This window comes from Strongylocentrotus purpuratus, unplaced genomic scaffold, assembly GCF_000002235.5.
Source record: "Strongylocentrotus purpuratus isolate Spur 01 unplaced genomic scaffold, Spur_5.0 spur5_contig_828, whole genome shotgun sequence".
NCBI lineage: Eukaryota > Metazoa > Echinodermata > Echinoidea > Camarodonta > Strongylocentrotidae > Strongylocentrotus > Strongylocentrotus purpuratus.
In genome coordinates this window covers 118975-143759 of record NW_022145533.1, presented here as the reverse complement: position 1 = coordinate 143759, position 24785 = coordinate 118975, and the positions used below count along the sequence as shown (strand labels likewise).

General features: G+C 38.7%; 1 protein-coding gene across 1 annotated transcript; it reads left to right on the top strand.

The window, feature by feature from the left end:
• The first annotated feature begins 1926 nt into the window (after positions 1-1926).
• Positions 1927-22496, top strand: LOC752584 (cilia- and flagella-associated protein 57). The gene is made up of 19 exons (XM_030983155.1): positions 1927-2026; positions 2593-3100; positions 3611-3867; positions 4556-4730; positions 5204-5356; positions 6567-6706; positions 7296-7461; positions 8279-8392; positions 9242-9454; positions 10332-10505; positions 11656-11820; positions 12468-12717; positions 13909-14099; positions 14890-15063; positions 15787-15945; positions 16552-16812; positions 17666-17797; positions 18407-18550; positions 19602-22496. Exons 2-19 carry the CDS (start codon positions 2630-2632, stop codon positions 19920-19922), a joined length of 3660 nt encoding a protein of 1219 aa, XP_030839015.1. The 5' UTR covers positions 1927-2026; positions 2593-2629; the 3' UTR covers positions 19923-22496.
• The last annotated feature ends 2289 nt before the right edge of the window (positions 22497-24785 follow it).

The window sequence follows — 24785 nt, the reverse complement described above, 5'->3', positions numbered from 1 at the left end:
GAGGTCAGAAACTCTTTTTTTTTTAGTAGGAAGCATTTAGAATTTTGAGAACCACATTTAGCACATTAATGTCCACCGGCATTTCCTGGAAAAAACGAGGCTTTCTGATTGGTTAGAAGTTAGAGAAAAGTGATCTGTCACGTCGCGGGACGTTGTATATGCTTCGTTACTGCACAATGCACAAAGACGGTAGTCTGGTACTTCACCAGTTGTACTTGCAAAAATTATCTCGAGTGTGTAAACTGTGTTGTTATCAGAGGCGTCGCTGGACCTTTTTCAGTGGGGCGGGGGGGGGGGGGGGGGTAGAGGCCACCGATTACCGACAAAACTAGCCGTCAATTACCAACAAACATATTAATGCCAATGTCCCAATGTCTAGTTAAAGTTACTTTTCAGTTTCCCCCTCCTCCGCGAAGCGCGAAAGCTTCGACACTTCATTAAATTATTAGAGAAAGAAGACGATTCGTTGTACCGTTCCCGACACGTGATCCTTGTTTCGCCCTTCCTGCGCGAAGCGCAGAAGTTTTGACGTCTCATTTAATTATTAGAGAAAGAAGACGATTCGTTTTACCGTTCTCGACTTTTAATCTTTGTCTGATTTCATTTTCGCTTAACCGCGTGGAGCGCAAAAGTTTTCACGTTTCATTAAATTATTAGAGAAAGAAGACGATTCATTGTATCGTGTCCTTGTCTGAATTCAGTTACCCCCCCCCCTCCCGCGCAAGGCGCGAAAGCTTTGACGTTTTATTTGGTTATTAGAGAAAGAAGACGATTCGTTGTACCGTTCCCGACACGTGATTCTTGTTTCGCCCTTCCCGCGCAAAGCGCAGAAGCTTTGACGTCTCTTTTAATTATTAGAGAAAGAAGGCGATTCGTTTTACCGTTCTCGACTTTTAATCTTTGTCTGATTTCATTTTCGCTTAACCGCGCGGAGCGCAAAAGTTTTCACGTTTCATTAAATTATTAGAGAAAGAAGACGATTCGTTGTATCGTGTCCTTGTCTGAATTCAGTTATCCCCCCCCCCCCTCCCGCGCAAGGCGCGAAAGCTTTGACGTTTTATTTGGTTATTAGAGAAGACGATTTGTTGTACTGTTTTCGACTCTTAATCCTTGTCTGAATTCAGTTTTTCCCCCATCCCGCGCGGAGCGGAAGCTTTGACGTTTCATTAAATTATTACTCTTGGTCCCTATCTGAATTCATTTTCGCCCAACCGCGCACCGGGGGGGGGGGGGGGGGGGGGGGGTAAGCGGACACTTTTTTTTTTTTTTTTAGTCCAAAAAAAAATCGCAACGACTGAGCAAGCCGAAAAGTCGCTCAGTGGGGGGGGGGGGGGGGGGGGGGGGGGGGGGGGGGGGTAGTGAGCACTTCTTTTTGGGGGGGGTCCTCGAAAACTTTAAAATCTGCACCCCCCCCCCCCCCCTGGATCCGCCACTGGGCCCCCCCCCCCCTCTTCCCGCCGTATTAAAAGTGTGATTATTTTTTGCCCGGTCGTAAAATTTATTCATTTGTTCATGGCCCTTGACGAGTGTCAGAGTGATGCAAAATTAATCTTCTGTAAATAAATTTGGAATTTTATTTCTTAAAAGGGTACCTTGACTATAATTTTTTTTTTTAATGAACGCTAGCGCTGTTATACCCGATCAATTGCAAGTTTACAAGTACCATCATCATCATCATCATCTAAATTGCAAATATAAGTTGCGAATTAATCGAAACTGTTTATAATATAACTTTAAGTCACCCCGTAAGTCACAGAACCGAAATCTCCCTTACATACCGACTATGTGAACACACTGCTAAACAATCACTTACAAATGAAGAAAGAAACAAAACGATTTATCAATTTGAAAAATATTTGAACGGTCTGTGAACACCGAGAACGCCGATCGGAGATCTTCCCGACACGCGACGTACGGACGTGGGACGTATACGTTTTCAGCCTCATAGCAACTGAGAGACAGGTGCATAGCAACAATACATCAATACGCGCTTTGCTTTGGCTTTGGAGCACTTCCTACATACACGGTAAGCTGAAGAATTTCTACATTATGTTAGTTGAAATTGTATAATAAAATACTGACATTTGAGAAAGTATTACTTTTTCTACCAGTAAGAATAATGCGTTCTTTGAGTATGATGTGTTGTATGACACAATTGCGTGTGGAATGTGACGTGTTCGAGCGAGTTCTTTTGATGCTCAGTCCCATATGCGATCTTTTGTGTTTGTTGATAATGATAGGGTGTCTGATCGCGCTCTCGATTTTGTGTGCTAAAATCCTATGGCTATGCAGTCTATGTGCATTGCGCGATCATGCATGTGTCTCTCTTTCCTATTCTATTGCATAGTTAATAGCTAGAAAGAAATATGTTGAAAAGTTGCTTCTCAAACTAAAAGTCAAATGCATAATCTGTTTAATCAGTGATGAAAAAAAGAGTGAACAGACTTGACTGAAAATGTGGCAACTTTCCTGATGATCATGAAGCATACATTTTCATGAATAATGCAGGCTTACAATGAAACAAGTGAATGTGGTTTCATTTGACATAAGAAGTTGTTGCTGTGACATGCAATATCATTTTACTATTTACAGAAACACAACATAAGGAGAAAGAAAGAAAGGTACAAACATGTCGATAGCACTCTCACAGCCCCGCCATGTATTTGGCATGAAGGGGGATGTCTCTGGCAACATCAGCTATGTTGACGAACAGACAGTGGTCTACCCTTGTGGTAGCAACATCATTCTCTACAACATCGACCAAAAGACCCAGCGATTCATACCAGGATCGGACAAGAGCTCTGGATTCTCTGCCACATGCGTCAGCCCCAACAGAAGGTATATCGCGGTTGCAGAAAGAGGGTCAGACAAGGCACTTATTACCATCTATGATCTCCACTCCCTGAGGAAAAGAAAGGCCCTGAGCTCCACTGACATCCAGTCCAATGAGGTAGTCAGCATGGCCTTCTCTCCAGACTCCAAGTATCTGATTGCCCAGGGGGGCAGGCCAGAGTGGACCTTGGTCTATTGGACCTGGGAAAAGTCCAAAGTGATGGCTGTGACAAAGACTACAAATCCGGCTAATAATGACATCTACCAGGTATACAAAATGAGAATCATTTTTAATGGTTCACAAGATCAATTGCACTTTGCGATGAACAGTTAATGTTGTGTAATGCTATAGTTTTCATTTATTACTTACATTACAGATGAAGCAGATGTACTTTGTTGTTTTGGATTTTGATGCAATCATTTGAATATTTTACTTGGTCTCTCTAATGATGAAGACGTTTTTTTTCTCCCTCTTTTGAACACTCTTTATCATGCAACATTGCAAGGATGGAATTTTAGAACCTAAAGTTATGAAAAAAGACATTTGCTGGAATAATCAGCTGTTATAAGAACAGGACAGGTACTAAACATCTTGGTTACAAAATAAATTTGTTGGATGACCATTCTTCAATTTCATTCTTATTTTGTTAATGTATTGATGCATACTCTTTATTTAAGATAGCTTGTTCAATATATGTTAATATTTGCAGGGCGTTGGGTCATTGGTACTGTATGTGATATCTTGCTGAAATTTGTGGTATTTTTTTTCCTTATCTAGGTGTCATTCAACCCCCAAGATAACACCCAGATCTGCGTCGTTGGTAATGGCATCTTCAAGCTCTACCGCTACAGTGAGGGGAACCTCAAACAGTTTGCTTTCCAGAAGCTTGAACCTCAGAACTACCTCTCCCAAGCATGGGTCTCGGATGAGAGGGTGATCGTAGGCACAGACATGGGCAAGCTCCTGCTGTTTGAGGCTGGAGAGCTTAGGAATGAGATGACGGTCCAAGTTAGCTCCAAGCAAGATGCCGATAAGTAAGTAACCGATATTATCTTCAAGGCATCGTCTAACAATATTAAATCTGAGATGAACGGCCCTACATGTTATCAGTGTCTGTGATATGGTGTAATGTTGAAGCCCTAAAAAATTGCGCTTCAAAATGATCAAGAAGTGCCCCCAAAAAAGTAAAAATCTTTGAGTGACCGGTTTTACCATACTCGTTTTCCCCAATAGACTGTAGTGTTTTGAAAACCGTTCGGCAAACGCAAAATTGGTTTGATTTCCAATCATAAATATCTTGATAATCAGACAGGCGATCGGCTTGTAAAAGTCATGGGGTTCCTGACTGACCTAAAGGTTTATAATTATCATTGCAGCATGAGCTAAATCCAGGATTTTGTTTCAGAATCTGAGACAAAGTTACCAGATCCCTTTAAAGAGATTTTTTTTTCTTCCAGAAACGGAACTGATTCCATATTGTGCAAGACAATTAGAAAGTAGGAAAGGTGGGGTGGGGGGTATTGAATTTTTTTTTGCTTGAGGTCCGTCCAATACACAAAAATACTTCTGCCAGATATATTATGTATGTTGTACACTACAAGTCTTAAATGGGAGTAGGATTACAATCATAATTTTCTATTGTTAAAAGATGTATTCCTATTGTTTGCTGACTGAGTTCTGGGATCATTGATGAACTGGAAACTCAATTCTTTCATATCATAGATCTGCAATGGGCACCATTACTGAGAATGAGGGGACCGGAGCTGCCGGCACACCTCGGATCACTGCTATCGTCTCATCATCTAAAGGATTCGCGTGCTCAGCTGGTCATGGGGTTGTAGTCGTCTATGAGAAAACAGAGGACAAGGATTCGTACAAGAAATCCAGAGAGATACGGGTAATTAATAAAGAAATATTTTTGTTCAACTGGAATCTGCTGTATAGAATCAATCGCTTGATAAGGTTTCTTTTAATAAAAGGGCAATTTGTTAACCGCCATTACAGATATGTGCAATGTATGAATTCTAGTTACAGAGTTAAGATTGATGGGGATTTTACACTAAACTTTGTGAGATCATTTTTGTAGTCCATCATTATTTATGTAGAAAAAGTTCTCTTAATCTTAAAGTTTTGGCTATCAGAAAAAAAAATTGAATTCTTTGTCGTACAATGTCATGTTGCTTATGAACATAGTCCTGATAAAAGGGAAGATGTTATGAGAATCGAGAATACAAGGTGTATTATGATCAAATCAGCAATCCTTCTCTTTAAATCTTCACAATTATACTAATGAGTTTGTCTATTTTTATAGAAAGGCATATGGAAAAAGCCTAGGATAACATAATCATCATCTTTCTCCCTTTCTTTCAGATTGTCAACAATGCTCTAGGAGCAGATGACAGCAGAGCGGAGAGCCATGAGATAAGAACTCTGACTATCAGCCCATCCGAGGAAACCTTAATCGCCAGCACACTTACAAATCAGCTCTATGCCATCACGCTGTCCAGTGCAGAGATTGGCAAGGTAAATATATTTGAGCAAGTGTATAGTCCAAGGTAATTTTTCCCATAGGTTACCAACTTCATCAATTCAATCCAAAAGATATTTGATATAGCGCCTTTTCCTCGCAGTTACAAAGCGCCGCACACACGCTCCACAATGTTTGGGCCACTTAAAAACAAAAGTTAGACACTTCTCAGAGAACATGTATCTGTATATTAAAGGTAGATAGCCTCTATAGCTAGTCGCTCGTACTGTCATTGTTTATATGTTCCTCATTCTAAGATAATTGGTATTTTCAAATACCTAGGACATGCTCATTTTCAAATATATTATTTATTTATATAATTGCTGCTCTGACTATCTATAGATAGTCAGAGCAGCAATTATGGGGACTGATCTTTCATGTCATCATCCAAAAGACATGACTCTGGGTTCAAAGCTAGGTTGGTTGGTTGTATAAGTAGACCAACTAGATATCCCAAATACACCTGGATCAATTATTTTCATGAAAGTTACCTAGACCAACTACATTCCATTGTAAAAAAAAAATAAAAAAAAAAATAATAATACCGGTAATGGGGACTTGTATACGGTCAGTCAGATTGACCCTCCTGGCACTCCTGATTATTACCCTGGCTTTAGCACGGCTGTCATATGGCGCTCTAGCATTTCAAGGAATAAATTCCTACCAGGTGTCCATTTACTTCACCTGGGTGGAGTGTGGCAAATGAAGATCAATGTCTTGCCAAAGGACATTAGTGCAGCGGCGGGACTCGGTGCATTTAAATTAATTTATTGAAATTTATGTTTAAAAAAAGATAATTGTCAATCAGAACTAAAAGAGATCACCAATTTATACATCAGTTACACCAAAGAGATTGACACCAGACTGCTTCCAAACCAAAAAAAATTGCATTACTTCCAATTGCCAGAAATCAGTCAGTTTAGAGTTGGCGTTATGACTCAGGTATTCATGTGATTAATAATAATATTCCACTTTTATAAAGCGCCCAATACATCGATACAACAATGTTTATAAGCACTTTACAGATATATTATAACCCGGTCATCAGATTCAGGCTTACCCGCACAATGTATGTACATTCTCCACTCACTGGGGAGCATTCCGGCCAGTATGATTCCATACGCTTTGATACATTCTGCTTGGTTTCGAGCAAGATATATTTCAAGATTGTTCAAAATGTTCTGTTTTCTTCTCGTTCTTGTGCAGGGAGACCAAGCAACATTTGAAGTTCTATCCCAGCCGTTCCATTTTGATATAATCACCGGCCTTGATGTGTGTATCAGAAAGCCTCTCGTAGCAACTTGCTCCACAGACAGATCTGTGCGTGTTTGGAACTATGAAACATGGTAGGTCATCTTAATATTTAAAGCCACACTGTCCTACTTGTAGCTACTTGCTCCCTCTATATAGAAAACAATGCCTAATTGGAGACCATTGGTCCCCCATGATCCTCTTTTTCTTATGTTGATTGAGAGCTGAGTTGATGAGAACCACCTGTAATTGACCACGCAGGGCGGTCTAATCCCTCCTACAAACTAGTACAGATAAGCTTTTAGAAACAAAATATTGCTCCACCACTTTTACTTTGTCTTTTATCTAATGGCCAGACACTCTTTATATTAGTACTGTGGCTTTAGCTTGATAGCAACTTGTAGCGTTCATAGAATTTATGAATTCTAAATATGAGATAGCAATTCTTTGCTTTAACACGTAATTGCTAAATTCCACAGGGTGCGATTATAGACTCGTAATAGGAAGTCAAACATTGATTTGTTTATTGCAGTCTAGAAACTGAATTTGTTGATATGATTGCAGAAAAAATGAGGTCAGCTAGACATGCATTATGTAATTTCTTCAGTGATCAAGTCTCTACCTCTTCTTGGAGTTTCTGTACAGGCAGGCATTTTAAAAATGATTATTCATTTCCCCCTTTAGTTCACTGGAGCTATACAAAGAGTTTCAGGAGGAGGCCTACAGCATCGCTCTTCATCCATCTGGTCTCTACATCCTGGTGGGTTTCAGTGATAAGCTTCGTCTGATGAATCTACTCATCGATGACATCAAGAAGTTCAAGGAATTCCCCATCAGAGGATGCAGAGAGGTAGGTTTATATCATCTCTTAAGATCCAGAAGGGGCGCTAAAGGTAAAGACCAGTTCTGGTCATGCGATCGCATTGTGAAAGAAACGTTGCGAAATCGATCAGAAAAAGGTTGATCATCTAGCATATAGGTATCGGTGTGTACTGCAAGGTTGTGGAATCATCAAAATGATAAGAAATTTGGCCCAGTCTTGGTAAAGTTACAAGCACTGTACCCAAAAAGATGTATACGGGACTACGTACGCCACACTTGCGCAATATCTATCCGGTCCGGATATTTACCAAATATATCAATTAGTAGGCGGTTTCCCGGCAAAATTTGTATCATCACGTATTAGTCAAAACATATTCTTTCACAAGATTGGTAATAAGAGCTTCCATTTCATTTTATGAGAGGGGGCGTTTCCAAAACTGGTCTTTACCTTTAACTTGTATTCTTTCAGAAACCTTCTGTGAATGCCTTTCTGTCTCTGAACAGACAATTATATCTTTCACATCTTTATGGTGGATTCATAATCCGCAGCGCCATCTAGCAACACCGGTGATATTTGATTTCTCGTGATGTAATTCTTTAAGGTATCAGAAACTGCAAAACATCTTAAACTATCACAAGTTTTAAATCAGAGCCTTGGTTATAGAAAAGATACCCAATACAGTATTCAAAGGAAAGGTAGTGAAGTGAACACAAATTTAAATGATTAAAGCTTCAGTTTTGCACACAGACTGTACAACAACACTTTAACTGTTTTATTGGCATGTTTGATTATTATGAATCATAAGTGAAATTCTTCTGTATTTTGTTTTATTTCAAATTTCCAGTGCTCCTTCAGCAATGGTGGTCATCTGTTTGCCGCTGTGCATGGCAATGTCATCCAGATCTACTCATCAACAACATTTGAGAATGTCTCCAATCTCAAAGGCCACAATGGAAAGGTAAAGAAAAGAAATCTCATCATTTTATTTTGTAAAAAGTGATTTGCAAAAGTGGCATTGCAGTGCTGATTGAAAACAGATACTAGCAAGTATTACAATAGTGCACTGTTATGGAGAACATTGTTAATAACAAACTCTTGTAGAGGTGCTGTGGTCTATTGGATTTCTACAGACTGTAGATCACAAGGTACAGGGTTCAAGTCCAGCCTATAGGCACTATAATGTCCTTTGGCAAGACTCAAATCTACATTTGCCACTCTCCACCTAGGTTTGAAATGGATACGGGTAGGAAGGAATTCTTTAATGCCGTGAGCACTGAAATTGGTAGCCTAGCAGAGCTGGGGTAATATTTGAGCGTTTTGAGCACCTAGCGTAGTTGATATCTGCACTATAGCTGATGATGTTTGGAGTTGTTGTTGTTGTTGTTATTACAATAATGTTATTTTGCTTTCCCCAAGTTATTTTGTATTCTATTAATTTTGTAGCCCAGATACAACAATTGAATTTACTTGGTAAAAAGGCATTTGTTATGATAATATTCAACTGCACCGTCATACTGAAAATAAAAACGGAACAAAATAGACGGATCGATGTCTAGATGAAATTGAAACTAACTCTCCTAAAGGAGGCGCGATAGCTCAGTCGGTAGAGCAGTGCATGGTCTCTTAAACCGATGACCCGGGTTTGAAACCCGTAAGGCATTATTAATCCTCATTACCAGGTCCTAATTCGGAGAGGACCTTAAGCCGATCTGCCATTTTGTTGCTTTACTAACAAGCATTTATGCTTTCTTAGCAGTCAGGTAAAATAACCACCATCACATCACAACTTTCTTTGAACTTTCTTTAGGTGAGGTCCGTTATATGGAGCTCCGATGACAGCAAGATCATCTCTTGCGGTATGGACGGTGCTGTATATGAATGGAATGCCTTCTCAGGCAAGCGAGAGGGTGAGAGTGTCCTCAAGTCCTGTAGCTATACCTGTGTGACCTCCAGCCCCGATGGAAAGGTCACCTTTGCCGTGGGCTCTGACAGGACCCTCAAGGAAATATCAGATTCACAGGTGAGTTTCAGGGAAAAAAATACTTTAACAATTTTGGAGGCTACTTTTCAAGCTTGCTTGCATGAAAATAACACTCTTTAATTTGTTTTGCATTGAACTCTATGCAAATTTTTGGGGGCTCTTTTATGAGTTTCGGGGGCTCTTTTTAGCATTTTGGGGGCTAATTTGCCCCAACCCCCCCGTGTATATTTTTCACTAGTGAGTTTTGATGCTTACTCCAAACAGATAGTTCCTTCTTCATAGAGGCTTGTTGTGCCTTTTCACTTTGTTCATTGTATTGGTTGAAAGTTAAAATATCCTTTTTTTTATAACAATCTTCAGAGTCTGCTGTTTTGCCCATCCTTTTGTGCTACCTCTGCAAGTTTATACCATAGGCAAATCTTTAAATTTTCATCATATGTGCAAAGAGAGTAAAAGGTTATTACACATCATATACTATGAAGAAGGTATGTGGAGATTCTTGAATATTACTTCTTTTGACTGAGTATTATCACTTCATTCTGGAATTTCGATTTCTTTTTCTTCTCAAAAATACTGTGTAGTGTCGACTATTCGTCATGTTTGTATTAATTGGTAATTAAATTGTTTCCAAATAGAGTACAGAAGCTGTGCCATCATCAAAATCTATTTTAGGGATTTTTCGATTTTGTCTTCATTTTCCGAAAGAGCATCAAAAATAATGTCCAAATGTCGAAAATTAATCAAATATGTTAAGTATTGGCTGAGATATGACCATCTGAATATAGAGATTTCCTGTAGGAACTCAGTGTTATATTACTCTGGCTCGTAATGTTAAATTCCACAAATTATATTTTTCGAGTTGATTGTTGAGATAGTAGATCATCTTTTAATGTTTTGATGTTTGATATTACCACAGATCCTTCGTGAAGTGGATTCTAACGAGACCACTCTCTCTCAAGTTGTCATGTCACATAGTGGGCGGATGTTGTTCGCTGGTACCGGTAACGGGACCCTGCGCTCCATGAAGTTCCCTCTCACTGTACCAGGTGAATGGCAGGAGCATATGGGACATGGAGGAGGCATCACAAAGGTAAGACCCGCTTTAAGCAAGCAACAATTTAAAGCGGGGCTGCACTACTAACTTGTGGCTACTTGCACCCTCTATATGACAAACAATGCCTAAGCGCCGGTTCCCGTTGGTCCCCCATGATCCACTTTTTCTTATGTTAATTGAGAGCTGATTTGATGAGATAACCACCTGTCAGTGACCTTGCAGGGAGGTCTAATCCCTCCTGGCCAAACTAGTACAGATGGGCTTTAAAGGCAGAAAGTCTCTGACTAAGAACGAGTGCTTTCCAACTAATATTAGAATTTACAACTGTTTCTATAGAATGCTTACAGGAAACAAGACAAGTAACTTGATGTACAGCTTAATTGTCTCTTGATGTATTTCATATGTATCAATGGAAATATAATCAGCTGTTCACAGTGAAAACTATGCAGATTTTCCATTCCAGTTTTTGCTATAAAAGCACAGATGTGTATTGATAATTGGTGGATGGAAAGCCTTTCCCGATCATGATTTTGACAAACTGCTCCTAAGAAACCAATAAACTATTTCAATTGGCAAGTCATCTATATATGTTTGGAAGAAAACAAACATGTGCTTACAAAATATAAAAATTGTTGATGATGAGAGAGATGCTGTTAGTATACAAATAATACACTGCAGTGAGGGCATTAGTAAGAATTACCCACATGCAAGGTACCTTTGGAACAGTCTAACACGCCCGAGGCGATAGCCAAGGTACGTGTTTGGACTGTTTCGAAGGTACTAATGCCCAATCAAAATGCTGTGTATTATTTGTTTTATAAAATTATCACATGGATCCTTGTTATTTGATAAATCACCCTCATCTCAAAGTCTGTACATTACTAATTCTAGGTCTACATCTATATCTAACTTAGATAACTAATGCGTTTTAAATTCCGCTGCAGCCATTTTCGCGAGTAAAAGTAAAACGATACATCTCAATGGTTGCGATTGCAAAACATGATTGCCAATGACCGGTCATTACCATAGGATAATGACCGGTAGTTCTCCAAATTTCGCGTTAGGCTAAATAAATGCACGGTCACGTGTACACTTTCAACCAATCATTGATTAGGATCTACGTCATCATTTTATAATTATAGTTCATTCCCATTGATGAATTGTATATTTTGTTCTTTTTGTATAGATGAGGATCACATATGATGACCAGTACCTCATCACCATCTCAGAGGATGCAGTACTTATGATCTGGAAGATCAATGATAAAGAAGGACGTGGTCTCAAGAGAACAGACAAGGAGGTTGGCTACGCGGAGGAAATCCTCATCACCAAGACCGACCTAGAAGACAAGGTACAGTGAACCTCTTTAGTCTTACTTTGTCTCTTTATCTTCCTTCCTCTTAGTGTCTCTCTCTCTCTCTCTCCCTCCCCCTCTTCCCCCTTCTCTCTCCCTCTCTCTCTCATTCTTCTTTCTCCTTCTCTATCTTTCCCTTTCTTATTTTCTAATTTCTTCATATCTCCCCTATATTTCTCATTCTTTATCTCCTCTCCCCTTGTTTGGCTCTTCTTCTGCTTATCTATCTTTCGAAGTCTCTCTCTGTCTTTCCCTTTCTATACCTCCCTTCTCTTACATTCCTTCCTTTGTGGATCTAATCCTATTCCCTTGCCAAGCCTGCCTTTTAAATTAACTTTCCCATCTTTCTCAATCTATATCTCCTCTCTATCTCTCTCTCTCTCTCTCTCTCTCTCTCTCTCTCTTTGTCAGTTTGACTCTTCTTCTGCTTATCTATCTATATTTCTCCGTCTCTCTCTGTCTTTCCCTTTCTATAACTCCCTCCTTCCCAAACATTCCTTTCTTTGGGGGTCTAACCCTAATTCCCTGAAGAAATCAGCCTTTAACTTTAATCAGCCTTTAACTTTCCCATCTTTTAACATTTAAAGGGTACTTACTAATTATTCAACCATCCTCTTTGATTTATCCCACCTTTCCTTCTTCAGAACCAAGAGATGGGCGAGCTGAAGCAGCGAGTGGAGGAACTCAAGATGGAAAACGAATACCAGCTGAGGCTGAAGGACATGAACTACAACGAGAAGATCAAGGAGCTGACGGAGAAGTTCATCCAAGAGATGGAGTCTCTCAAGACCAAGAACCAGGTCCTCAAGACAGAGAAGGACAAGGAGGAGGCCAAGCACGACGAGGAGCTGGCGGAGACGATGGAGAAGCATGCCAAGGAGCTTCAGGATCTTGGTAAGTTTTTTCATTTTCCCTTTTTTTTATCTTTCTTTCTTTTTTGCCTTCTCCTATTTCCCTCCATTTTTTCCTCTCTTATTTATTCCCCCCCCCCCCCAAATCTATAATTTCTTAGCTACATATTTTTTTTCTATTTATTGATTTTCTAAGCATACTTAGTATATTATTGTTATATTGTAAAACAGCATCTGAGGAACTAACACTTCAACAAGCTCTGCTTCTAGTTAGTTCCCCTTTTCTCATGCTTTTTCTATTATATTTGTCGTTTCCTCGCATATTTTTGTAATATAATTATTCATTGTATTATGTTTTGCATGAGAAATAAAAATCATTTGTAAAAAAGTGTTCCACCCAGGGATGTTTTCCAGGCGCAAGCTTCTGATGATGCCACCGTCATTAAATCAAATTTGAATAAGTTGTTGAATTCTCTGGTCAAATTGAGATTTTGAGAGAACATCTTATTGAGGAATTAATTTTTCCTTCAAATAAATCCAGTTGCAGATTGTCAGCATGCACATCTCGTTTTTGAGATTTTCATATCATTCGAAATACAGATCTCTATCTGGAGCATGAAGATAGATTTAAAGATAGTAACCTTTTATTACATTTATAACAAGCCCATTTGTTACAACGTAGCAGAGATGATGAATTTCACACTCTCTAGTAAAAACATTTCAATTTTTTGTTTTTCCAAGGAGGATTGAGATTTGTCTTTTAACTTAAGAAAGGTTTTGTTATTTTTTAGCAGACATTCTTAAAGAGATATACTGTTCAAATTACCTCCTGCCATATCTGACTTAAACATCAGCTTAATTTCAAGATATAGATTATCTTTAGTTGTTGATATGGTTGTGATTACAATTGTTAAAGGGAGTCACTCGTCAGTTTCCATGTTCAGAAGGCAATAATTCACTGCATGACACCAGACTTGGTGGAAATATCATTAATGAGAGTACAAATCTGCACACAGCAAACCCGTAGGCCAGTCAAGAATTTCCCCCTAATCTCTCAGAGAATACTCGAGAGTCTTCGGGTGACAGAAAAGCAAAGCATTACATAAGGTCTAATGGCCATAAAACTGGTGAATGACAACACCTGTTATTGGGTAAACACCCGAACTGTGTCGAATTCCCCATGAGAGCTGACTACTGAGTGTCTTTAACATATTTATTTTCCTTTGATGCGTAGAATCTGCCAACAACCAGAAATTGATGATAGAGTATGAGAAGTACCAGGAGCTGCAGTCTAAGAGTCAGAAGATGCAGGAGGATTACGAGAGACAGCTGGCCGAGATGGAAGAATCCAAGGAGCAGGCCCTGGAGGAGCTCACCGAGTACTATGAGACCAAGCTACAGGAGAAAACAACACTCCTGGATCAGGTAGGTGGACGATGGATCCCTTTAACAATCAATTCAATTTCCTGCATAACCTCCCTTTCTTGGAATATGTTTGTGACTTTCACTTGCATATTAACTCATATTTAGTAATAATGATAATAACAATATTTATAAAGCACAACATATCCATCTCTAGAGATGCTCAAGGCGCATACAAATAATTTAAATTAATATTCAACATACTTAAGATTAAAGAAATATTAAATGTTAAATTATATTAGATCACACAACTTCATGGTGCCATGGTACAACATGGTCACATCTCCAGACCATTTCCAAACCAACCCAAATATGTAGGCCATGCATGCAGGGTAATTTAAGTTTTGTTTGGGCTGTTGTAGGTCTGATGTCTTTGTAGTGTAAATAGTATATAATTGTACTGATATTTGCTACATTCTTATAATATGTGCCATACTCAGTTCGTTTGTACAATCAAATGGAGTGAGGAGCATGCATGTGGCCCAAGTATCGGCTTGGCATAGTTTTCCTCCCTTCCTTCCTTCACACTGATGTTCTATCCTTTTCATCATTTTCAGTGTGTAATACAAGAATATGAAAATATTTCTATCTTGTCTATCTTTTATTTTAATGGTTCTTCTATGATTATAAACACAATGATATAGTTTCTCATATATATATATATATATTACGTATTTATACAATTTGTGACCAAACAAATTTCCATGTATTTTTTTGAATTTGTATGAATAAAAAGAATTGAATTGAATTGAATTAAGTATGACTTAAATTTGTTGTAAATGTGTTTATTCAGGCCACAGAGGAGTCCCGTCAGCAGCAGCGTGAGTATGAGGAGACCAAGAAACAGATTGAAGAGGATGCTGATAGGGAGATCTTAGACATCAAGAACAAGTATGAAAGAAGACTGAGAGACGAGAAGGAAGCTAACATGAGACTCAAGGGAGAGACAGGCATCATGAGGAAAAAGGTAAAAATAGGATTAAGCCACAGCAAAAGGAATGAAGTTTAAAACTAGCAGTAGTAGTAGTAGTAGTAGTAGTAGTAAAAGTTATGGTAATTTGTTAGGAGAATACTTGTGTAGTCCAAAGCTGTTACATTGTATATCCCACTTCAGATGAAGCCAACTGTATTTATACATTGTCTGTTTCATGGAAGGATATTGTTTCTTATTAGATATCATGCAAAGATCTGTGAGCTCTTTTGATTCTACTCTACTCAATACCTTAATTGTGAGTGATATATTGCTTCGCACGGGGGGAAATAGTCTCGTTAATAAGACAATAACATTGTACTTTTGTGTATTAGGCCAGACATGATAATGTTCGGAAGGACCTTTAAAGTATCGCCATGGTTACTGTGGTACTGTTGATACACCTACGTATATATATATCTTAAGGTATTCAGAGAAGAAGCTCCTTTCGGTTGTACTCCTTTGGTTTAAGCATATCCATTGCAAGGGCTAGACTGGTAGCTGACCCTGTCTTGAGCAAAAACCAATGACCCCACACTGTATGTAGATCTTAAGGTATTCAGAGAAGAAGCTCCTTTCAGTTGTACTCCTTTGGTTTAAGCATATCCATTGCAAGGGCTAGACTGGTTGCTGACCCTGTCTTGAGCAAAAACCAATGACCCCACACTGTATGTAGATGATTGTAAACATTAAAATGGCGATGTTTGTTCCTTGTAATAGTTCACCAGTCAGCAGAAGGAGATAGAGGATCACAAGGATGAGATCAAGAAGCTTCAGAATGAGCAGACCAAGCTTCAAGGTGTCATCAAGTCACTGGAGAAGGATATCTATGGGCTCAAGAAGGAGATCCAAGAGAGAGATGAGACCATTCAAGATAAGGTAGGTCCTATGTGCTCATTTGTGAATAGTGAGTTATTGCATGGTCATGAAGATTCAGTAGGTTTTCATGTCATAAATGTGTTAAGATTGGAAAGCGATTTAATCAGGTTTGTTGGATAAGTTATAATTTCAACAATTAATAAGAAAAAAAAGTCATACCAAGGATATTTGGTGGATTCTGTTGCGTAACATCGGTCTCAGTGACAGAGACCTCTAGTACATTTCATAACTTGGTCACAATCTGTTGTCCTGCCCTTTTATCTAGCTTGTTCAATGACTGGTCCACCTCGGCAGTTGAGAGGTTTGCAAATGAAGATCATTAATTCTATTCATTTAGTTAGATATATCACAATTAATTGCAGAGTCCTAGGTAACCTAGTTAGCTTGCTCTAAGATACCCATTAATGACAACCATTAATTGAGGATCCATATTAAAATAGCTTGGTCTGCAATATGTTTTGAATTTAAGAATACAGTGATCTATTTTCAAGGTTCATATCAATACTGTAGATGTGTGTTGATGACAGCAGCAAACGTCACTTTTCAAACCACTGGCTCTCCTAATTCCCTTATCTCCCACCCCTCCATCGCCCTACCCTCTAACAGGAGAAGCGCATCTATGACCTGAAGAAGAAGAACCAGGAGCTCGAGAAGTTCAAGTTTGTCCTGGACTACAAGATCAAGGAGCTGAAGAAGCAGATCGAGCCCAGGGAGAACGACATCAAGGACATGAAGGAGCAGATCCAGGAGATGGAGAGCGAGCTGGAGCGCTTCCACAAGCAGAACACCCAGCTGGAGCTGAACATCACCGAGCTCAGGCAGAAGCTCAAGGCCACCGAGAAGGAGATGCTGATGGAGAGACAGAAGGTGAGAAGTAGGAGGAGGAGGAGGATAATGTGATGGTGGTGTTGATGGTGATGGTGTTGATGATGATGATGATGATGATGATGAAGATGATGATGGTGGTGATGATGATGAAGATGATGATGGTGATGATAAGGCTGATTATGATGATGGTGATGATGATTATGATTATGGTGATGATTGTGATTATGATTATGGTGATGGTGATGATAATGATGGTGATGATAGTGATGGTGATGATGATGATGATTATGATGTTGATGATGATGATGATGATGATAATGATGAAGATAATGATGATGATTGTGATGATGATTATGATGGTGATGATTATGATGATCGTCTTGATGATGATGATGATGATGTTGATGATGATGATGATGATGATGATAATGATGAAGATAATGATGATGATTGTGATGATGATTATGATGGTGATGATTATGATGATCGTCTTGATGATGATGATAATGATGTTGATGGTGATGAAGATTATGATGATGGTGATGATTATGGTGGTGATGATTATGGTGATGATGATTATGATGAAGATGGTGATGATGATGATGATGATTGTGGTCGTGATTATAGAGGGGGTAATGATAATAATGATATTAATCATTGGATTCAAATAGCCCTTTTACAAAAGGATAAAAAGCACTTATCATTATTATTACACCTACCTTATAGTCATTATGGCAATAGGGCTCAGACTTTTTGAAGACTTTCTTCAAACCAGGTACCAATGAACTTCATTTCTGACAATGAGACAACTATAGTTCTAATTTTCCAATGTTTCTTGCACAAGTGTTTCATAAGAAGTGCTAAAAAACTCCATCTTTCTCTCTGTCTTTAGGTGCGAGACATGGATGCCATCAGCAGGCGATTCAAGACAGATCTTCACAACTGTGTAGGCTTCGTGCAGGAGCCCAAGAAGCTCAAGGAAAGCATCAAGGCACTCTACCAGAAGCATGTACAGGATGACACAGTGAGTAGAATAAGACTTTGGGTATGCCACTTACCTGATCGACAAATGTGTATCTTGAGTGAATGTTCAAAAGCTACACTTATGTTAATCTTGTATGTATATAGTTCATGCCATGTATAAAGTCAGTTTTATTTTGGGCTCTAAAATAGTAATAAAATGGGCTGGACTAGACACTAAAACTTCCTTGTAGCTAAAATTGTAGACTTTTATAGGCACGTTCAATTCATTGGATCCATCTTATCCATTGATTACTTTCAAGTTTCAAGTTTTTCAAATTCCTGTCCATACTGTCTTAAAGGGAGTGTAGCACGACGAGACTACCTGACTTTCCCGTGGCCTAACTTGGGGGCCAATCAGATATAATACGACTACGGACGACTTGACCGCAGTATTCACATGCATGCAACATACTCGAAACCGAAGCATAAGGAGAACTTCGGTCTGTTTCGCGAACGCTAGCGCACTCTGACTGTTAATCAAGTCCATTCGCTTATGTGCAGAACTGTCCAAAAGAAGTCGTAGATGGCGTTATAACCAGTATTTGCCATGCTACACCCCCTTTAAGTTTGATTCAGCATTAATCAACGTTTATCCCAATCCTTGTTTCAGATGGAGTCGGCCAGCGTTGATGCAGACATCCAGAGGGAGTATAGCAGACAGAGGAAACATCTGGAGCAGAGCGTAGCCTCCCTACGTAAGAAGCTCACCAAGGATACAGAGATCCATAGAGCAGATAATGTCAGAATCATGCAGGTAAGATATACTACCAGTCTTCTACTTACTTACTTGGGTATACTTGGGTGTAGAGACTGCGAAAGCTTAGCTTATTTGTCCCTTTTTACTGTTGCATCCCGTCTCAAGTATGGTTCAAACTCAATTGGATTGTTTCTCCAATACCTTTCTAGGGATGACTTGAATTTGTTAATGGTGGCAGCATTGACTACTTCCTTAGGCAGGGCATTTCAATTATTTACACTCCTTATTGAGAAACTATACTGCCTAAGTCTTGTGTTGAAACGTTGTTTGACAATCTTGAAATCATGGCCTCTTGTTGTTGAGCCAGTGGCAAGTTGGAAGAATTTTGAAGGATTCACTCTGTCAAAGCCTCTCAGGATTTTGAATATCTGTATCTGGTCTGCTCTCTGTCTTCTGTAAGCCAAAGTAGGAAATTGTAGTTCTCTAAGTCTGTCTGGATATGCTTTTTGTTTCAGCTCAGGAAGAAGATCTTTCCCCTTATAATCAGGAGTTCCGTGATAGTGCTTTTGATCCTTTTTGAAAAAGACTCTTGTTTGGAAGAGCCATCCACCCCATATATTGGAGGGGGGAAAATTGTTTAAATTAAAAAATGATATGTGTTGTATTCAATTGCAATAAGCTTGTATTTGAACTTTTTTAAAGATGTGTATAGTGGATTACCAGTTGATTATCCTTACTGTGGACTTGCCCCAATTTAAGTCATTCGTTTGTCATGAATAAACGGACGAGTTAAGATACCAAGAGATAGTTTTAGTATACTTTGTACACAAAACTATAAGTTTACCTAATAGTAATTAATAAAAACTAATTCTGTAGGATATTAAATACATTTAAGATCTAGAGAAGTTGATTACAACATGAATATGTTTGTGTGTGTAATGGTGTGTAGTCTGACGTTAATTGCTTTATGATGCAATCCTTACCAAAGTGACCATTTCATTTTTCACAGAATCTGTTTTAGAGTGATTCATATAACTCTTATTTGAGAAGGATTGTAGAATGATAACTTGATGCAATTAATATAAAGTTTATTTTCTTTCCCCATCAGGAAAATGTTTCACTGATCAAGGAGATCAATGACCTGAGGAGAGAGCTCAAGATTGCCCGCACCCAGGTCCACGATCTGGAGGCCGCCCTCGGAATCAACAAGAAGAACAAGACCCCCGCCCAAGATCTGACCTCCGTACCCAACGGATCCATCGTCTCCGGCCTAGCCTCCAGAGAGGGTCGCAACGACGAGAACGTCAAGATCATCGAGATGCAGCGAGAGGAGATCCGTAAGCTGAGGACCGCACTTACAGACGCAGAGCAGTTTGCAACGCAGAGACCGCCGTCAGGTGCGAGGCTCCCTCCTGTACTCGCACAATAGTTGATGTATACAACCTGTATGTAGAGTATATTCTAGACTTTATTGTAGATTCTTCAGAATCACTTGGAGGTGTGAGACGCTATAGTTTTTTCCCCTCCAAAAAAAAGGATTTATATTGATGCCAGGCTCATGAATCACCTCACCTATATTCTAGAACACAAAGAATCATCCTTTGGGTTGATAACTGAAGCTCCCAATCGTTGGAGAGTTAATTGCGCTGTTCTTTCAAATTTGCATACCATTTTGAATATCACCTTGTCAAAGATTCAACATATTTTTCACATCATTCCTTGTTTTACATCAGTCAGCCTTCCAAGTTTACTCCATATTCTTGTATGGAATCCTCACACCTTGAAACAGAATGCAACCAACTGTGCCTGAATGCATTGTTAAGATGACAGATCATGTTAACGTTCACACATTAGTGCACATTTGCACTTTGATGTCTCTCTTGCAAATTCAAGATAACTTAAGTCATTGTCAAGGAAGAATTAAAGACAGGTGTAAAAGAAAACAATGATACATTGTCTTTGCCAGCATTGTAAACTTTGATTCTTTTCCAAGGGTTGTGTCTCATGAAATGAGTCATTGGACTGAACCTTGCAAAAGAAGAATGAACATTATCAGCATTTAATTAAATTTGCTTCTGTGACAGTTTATTCTCATACTCTATTCAGGGTTCTTATTCCTTACAAATGTTTAGATCGTTTGTCCATTTTCTACTGAAATTTAAACCAGACAGTGGGTCTAAAAGCTTTGTCTAAATTAAAGTTTCAAGAAATAAAGTAGACCTAGATTTAAAAAAAAAAAATTGGTCCCTTTATTAACTGGTGTAACTGACTGATGAACCTAGTTCATAGGCATTGGCATTTACTCAAGCAATGATTGTACGGATAACACATTGCATGGTTTGTAACCTCAGCCGTAAGAAGGAGGAGCATCTTTAAACCATGTGCACCCATGCCCTTTACCATGGCCAGCATAGGTCGCAGGCAGCCAAAGTCATTCAGTTTTCATGGGCCTGTAAATTGATCCTCGTGGTATGTGGGTGGTATTACTTCATAGGCAGAGCTGACTCCAGTGATCTGTTCCATCAAATAAATGCCTTGCTGCCATGATGCTTCGACTAACAGATTATGAAACTTTTTGAAAAATTGGCTTCCAAACAGATATTCCAGTGCGTATTCACACAAGATATTACCTGTCTTTCAAACTGCCTTTACAGTGTGATGCAACTTTCCACCTTACCCAAAAACTTTATATAAAGTTTATGATGTACTGTGTAAAGACATGAACTGATTCCTGTCTCTATCTCTCTTACTCACACTTGATGTTATTAATTAAACTTTGAACATTATTTCCTCACAAATGACACATTGCTTTTAACTAGAGATAAGGAGAACACCTATTAAACGTTTTTGAATTACAACAAAATGAAGAAATCAAAAGAAGATGTTTTGCAAAATTGAGAGAACATCAATTTTGGAAAGAAAGTCATTGGACCTGCAACACCCGATTAATGTAAGCAGCCTAGAAACCGAATATACAACCAATTTTGGAACTGGTCATGTGACTCAATCTTTCATATAATCTAAAAACATCCTCAAAAGAAACTGAATATTTAAAAACAACAGTGAGCACAGCAATGAAAGCTAGGCACTGCACTTTCCAAACTCATTTTTTTTTTTGTATTGAACTTTTTATGATGTTGTAGGCTTCAAGCTAAACAATGGATCTCTCCAAATTATGAACTTGTGAGTCATGCACAACAAAGTTGTTAATTGATAGCTTCCTATCTGTTTAGATGGCAAGTCTGTTTTACTCACCATGAGGTGTGGGAGAGAGAGAGAGAGAGCAAGCAAGATATGTGCTGTCAGCGAGACCATAACATGAGACCATGTGAAACCAAGCACTTAACATTCCAAAATGTTCTCGTACATGTCTGCTTGTCATCGAGTTAAATTATTCCTGAATGAAATGTTCATAGATCTTTTTCATTACATCATTTTCTGTGGTATGTACTTTCTATCTTGTATTTTGATAGAAAAATGTGTGCAAGTTTGAATTCAATATTGCTCATATCTCAAGATTTGCACAAACTGCTCAATTTTGTATATCTCTTGCAAAATTTCTTTTTTAGGATAGATAGTGCGTCGCTGAATGCAAGTTTGATTATTGAAAACTGAATGTGCATGAGAACAGACCCATTTATTTAAGATGGTAATGTTCACATGCAAAGCTGTATATGAAAATTTCAAGATTTACACGAGACAATGAATCTCTGAAGTAATGACACATGCATCCTCTTGAACCTTGATTATATTTAGATTACTATCTCCCACTAATAATGATGAACTCTTTCTATCTGTTGGCTCACTTTTTGAGCCAAAATGGGGCATAAGGCTTTCCACAGCATATTCATTGTTGAGCCTATGCTGATTTAGCAAGTGTTGAAGTGATCGGTGCTGATGTCATACATTAATATGGGAGGAAGTATGGCACGTGAAGAGAAAGAGGAACATTCTTTTGTTTTGAGTCATATAACCGCACTTCCTGTCGCAAGTTATGAATCAATCAAAGTTTGAGGCTGGAGACAAGCTAGAAGGGGTCTAGGGTACAGTGCCCCCTTCCCACGTACCTCCCCCTCCTATCAGCGTATTATGATTTAACCTTATAGATTGGTGGCTCCTTAAAAAGAGTAGATTTTTAGAAGCCCCTGAAATTTAATCATAATCTTGCCTTTTCCCAATTAAGGATTTTGGTATTTTACCTCTGACAGTCATATCCCAACCCCCTCCCCCTCCCCCTACAACTATCCATGCATCTTACCCCCCCCCCCCATGAGGATCCTGACTGCACTCTACATGTGGACAAGGAGATGAGGGGGTAGCTAGGGAAGGATGGAATGTGGTAGACTATAGGTAATACTGTGATGAACCCCAGGCCCATCAAGGTCCAGGCAAGCCCCCTTTTTGAGGAAAACCCCTCTTGATACGACACATACATCTCGGCATCGAGAGGGGGGGTGGGGTTTAGAAGGAATGTGGTAGACTACATGGTGATACTTCGATGAATCCCCCATCAAGGTCTAGGCAAGCCGTTGACTGGATGGAATTCCAGCCAGCCTACGCTCTTATATAGCCTGTTCAGACTATCGGAAACCTCGCGTAAGGAAACATCGTATAAAGAATCATCATATAGCAAAAGGAGCGTAGAGACTAGAAAAACAACATTAATTGCAGAAATTTGGTTTAAAGAAACTAATTTTAAAGAGGTCATTTTACCCAACAGCTGACCGATCATCAGAGTACCATACACTCACAATAAGCCATGTCCAGTTATACAATTTTCATATGATGGGATGTTCAGACCACAACCGGACTGTGACTCAAGTTTTGATGCTCAAACGTGCTTTATGCTTTTCATTGTTTCTTTATACAATGTTTAAGACTATATATGAAACAAATAATCTCTTATTGTGTAGCTGCATGTGAATGATGAATTCCAGTAGTCTAGCTGAATGCAGGGTTAACATTGCATTACTCGAAGTCAAATGGGTCTTGAATGTCACGTGCGAAATTAATGGAGTAGAAGTTAGTGGAAGAGGATGCGCTGAGTGGATGCACTGAGTCACCAAGGAATCAAGATAGGAAAGCCTCCATAGGGTTGAGGTATGGGAGGGAAATAGAATTGCTGTGTGGCCTTGTATGTTAGGGTTTGGATTTCAGCTTCTATTAAAGGTAAAGACCAGTTTTGGAAAACTCCCCCTCTCAAAAAATGAAATGGAAGCTCTTATTACCAACCATGTGAAAGAATATGTTTTGACTAAGACATGATCATACAAATTTTGCTGAGAAACCACCTACTAATTGATATTTTTGGTAAATTATTATATCTATTTGGACCTGATAGATATAATGCACGTATCGTACATGTGTCGTGTTGTCCCATATACATCTTTCTGTATACAGTGCTTTTTACCAAGACTGGGCCAAATTTCTTATCATTTTGATGATTACAGAACCATGCAGTACACACCAATAGTTATATGCTAGATGATCAACTTTTTCTGATCGATTCCACGTTTCTTTCACAATGCAATCGCACGATGAACTGATCGCACGAAGAACTGATCTTTACCTTTAAAACATCAGATTGATGATGCATCACCTGTGAATAGACAGAAGGACAGCAACCCTATTTATTTTGAGACAGAGTTAATGATTGTTTTGCTCTCAACATGCAATATTATCTGGACCCATATTTGTATATAAATGCCAACAAATCTTGAGTATGTTCAATTAAGTTCAGGTTATTAATGAATGAAGCACCAAAATATAATGTATCCATGTCTATCCATGTGGCATAACGTATAATAGAGCAAATTATAACTACAAAACTGTACAATGAAATAGTAGGGAATTTATGACAAATTTGTCACTTAATGTTAGTACATCTATAGATTAGTTTCAAAATTGACATTTCAAATAATTGATTCTTGTGCTATATGATTGAGAAAAATATTTGCAAATTCTGTGTATAATGTGTCATCTCATTTTTCTTCAGTCTAGCGACTGTTTTGTACTTTTATTCAATAAGTGTGATCAGAGAACATTTAATGCAAATTTGAATGAACTATATCTTTGCCTGTGATATTCCAACTGGTCCAGTATTCTGAGCCTGTGTTTATAGTCATAACTATCTTTTCTTCCATCATGCCTTCTTTATCTATGCCTGTGCACTAAATAGTTATACTATGATGTGTTTATTACACCATAAACTGTCTTAATGATCCGTCCATAGTGATATTTTCATGCATTTATAGGTAGAAAACGTTCGATTGTCTTGTTTCAAATCAGTTGT